The sequence below is a fragment of the Nicotiana tabacum genome, chromosome 16 (genome assembly GCF_000715075.1).
Source record: "Nicotiana tabacum cultivar K326 chromosome 16, ASM71507v2, whole genome shotgun sequence".
NCBI lineage: Eukaryota > Viridiplantae > Streptophyta > Magnoliopsida > Solanales > Solanaceae > Nicotiana > Nicotiana tabacum.
The window spans coordinates 166,362,256-166,364,644 of record NC_134095.1 but is presented as its reverse complement, the minus strand read 5'-3'; the positions used below and the strand labels follow the sequence as shown (position 1 = coordinate 166,364,644).

Below are 2,389 nucleotides of genomic sequence, written 5' to 3'. Positions count from 1 at the left end.
ATCTTTTTTCCTGCAGCAACTAGATGTAAATGCATCCCACTTTTATATACTAAAATAGAAAATAAACAGATTCTTATTGAAAATACAAGTAGCCATATAAATTTGTTGCCAAAAAGTAATTTCGCAAAGAATCATCATACCAAATATATGTCCAGTGCAAGAAATGCATTTTATTTTTTGCTATTCAAATGCTATGATTCTACAATATATGAGTTGTATAAAAACATTGAAGCATTATATCAATCTCTCTTTGGAATATTTCGGCATGTTCTCCGGTTGTGTCCTTTTCTCCCGCATAGTGCACATGTAACTGTATTTCCTTCCCAGTTTCTTATGTCTCTCTTCTTTTTAGGTCTTCCTGGTTTGATTTTTCCTTTTGGTGGCAGTACCACCTGCGAAGAGACATGTTCTGGAATTTGCCACGTTGTTTCATCAGGCAATGGATTTACTGGTATCTCATATGTTTTCAGCAAGTAGTCTATGTTGTAGTAATCCGAGCAATACTTGTATGAATCCATATGGAATTTTTGTATAACTGCCATTGCATGTGGACATGAAATATCGTCTAGCTGAAACCTCCCACAACTACAATTTCTTTCATATAGGCGCACCATATTTCTTGTTTGGCCATCAATTACTAAATGTAAGAATTCAGTTGATGGCAACACCTAGTATAATTTTAATTAAGAAAAGTCATTAGCTATATGAAGTAATAGTATTTTTTAAATAACAATATTCAGTTGTTTAGTGAAATTACTAAGTTAAAAAAGTAAAAATACAGTACATGCAGTATTTTTATGATTTTGAAAATGCATACCGTCATCGTCTGTGATAAGATAGTATTATCTGCCAATATTTTTTCATACTTTGCACCAATCTTCATAAATAATTCCATTGCATCCTTCCGATTGGTGTAATTCCATTTTTGAATCAATGTTGTCATAAAGTCAAGCAAATTCACAACTGGGAGGTCTCTTGCGTGCTTGTTTGCTGCATTTACTGATTCCGCAATATTCGATGTCATTGTCATGGTTCTATTTGCCTTGGAATGCGCCCGGGACCATTTATCATATCCAATATCCATCAGGTATGTTTTCACTCTACTATCAATAGCTTCTAACTCTGCCATATGCCTGTTGAATTCTTCAACAGTGTATGCTCCTGCTAAAGCAAAATATACTTCTTTGATTTGTTTTTGGTTCTTCCTGAAGTTTGTCTTTATGTTGTTCCACAGACGGAACATACATGCACAATGAGGGACTTCTGGATAGACAGTTGAAGTTGCTTTCCATATAGCATCATGCCTGTCTGATACAATGCACATTCCCTCTCTTTGTCCATAGGTTTCTCTCAACTGCACGAAGAACCATTCCCACGATGCATCATTTTCCGAATCAATAATTGCATATGCGAGGGGTAGAATTTGTCCTGTAAACCCAAAGAACAAAATATCAATTACAACACACTATATTAATTTAGCATTTCATATAGTAGTATAGTCATAGGTAGGTGCAGGTGTGTAGCAAAACAACTATATACTCTGTTGGTATACTTGTATACCATACTGGTATCATATAATATTTGAAAATATTTTTTTTGTTTCTTTAACTGAATGTAATTGGATTGTACACAAAATATTAATTTAGTATTTCATATAGTAGTATAGTTATAGGTACGTGCAGGTGTGTAGCAAAACAACTATATACTCTGTTGGTATACTTGTATCATAAATATTTGAAAATATTTTTTGTTTCTTTAACTAAATGTAATTGGATTGTATTCTTACCCTCTGCGTCTTGCGTGGAAGCCGTGAGTGTGGTCTCTCTATATGTTGACTTTAAAAAACTTCCATCAACTACAACTGTTGGCCTACAATAGACCCATCCTCTAATCGATGCATATATAGCTATGAATGCATACAAGAAGCTCCCATCTCCTTCAGTGTGTAGTCGTGTCACTGATCCTGGGTTAGCGTACTCTAACATATAAAGATATGTTGGCATTTTCTTGTATGATTCACTTGGTGATCGTCTCAATAATTGCATTGCTTTTTCTTTTGATCTCCATGCTTGCATGTAGCTTAAGTCCATACCATATGCTTTTTGGATGTCTCTCTGGATATCTGTTGGTGTATATATGGTTTTCGGGTCAACAAGTTTATCTTGTACCACAGCTGCAACAAAAGCTGAGACAGCTTGCTTTTGTGAACAAAATCTCTTATCAGTTAAACAACTGTGGACAGAATTGAAATCTGTCACTTTGAAAAGATTTGATGCTCGTAGGCTTAATGCTTTAAGTCTCCAAGTGCATCTTTCATCCACGCATTCAAGGATATACATGTTTATAATACAAATACAGTTATGTATAATGTTTTATTGATAAAACACAC

The 2,389-nt window shown here is 34.4% G+C and overlaps 1 protein-coding gene across 1 annotated transcript; it reads right to left on the bottom strand.

Annotated features, from left to right (window-relative positions):
- Window positions 1-239: 239 nt before the first annotated feature.
- On the bottom strand, window positions 240-2,339 carry LOC107832789 (uncharacterized). The gene is made up of 3 exons (XM_075232434.1): window positions 1,787-2,339; window positions 818-1,428; window positions 240-668 (listed from the first exon to the last, which is right to left on the bottom strand). The coding sequence occupies exons 1-3, from the start codon at window positions 2,337-2,339 to the stop codon at window positions 240-242; spliced, it is 1,593 nt and encodes a 530-aa protein (XP_075088535.1).
- Window positions 2,340-2,389: the final 50 nt, after the last annotated feature.

What these genes read in the sequence shown, in the direction of transcription:
- LOC107832789 (XM_075232434.1), bottom strand. Translation starts at nt 2,339, where the DNA reads ATGTATATCCTTGAATGCGTGGATGAAAGATGCACTTGGAGACTTAAA. An exon ending in TTCCACGCAAGACGCAGAGG is followed by an intron (nt 1,429 to 1,786) that starts GTAAGAATACAA and finishes TTGGGTTTACAG; the next exon opens with GACAAATTCTACCCCTCGCA. An exon ending in TCTTATCACAGACGATGACG is followed by an intron (nt 669 to 817) that starts GTATGCATTTTC and finishes AAATTATACTAG; the next exon opens with GTGTTGCCATCAACTGAATT.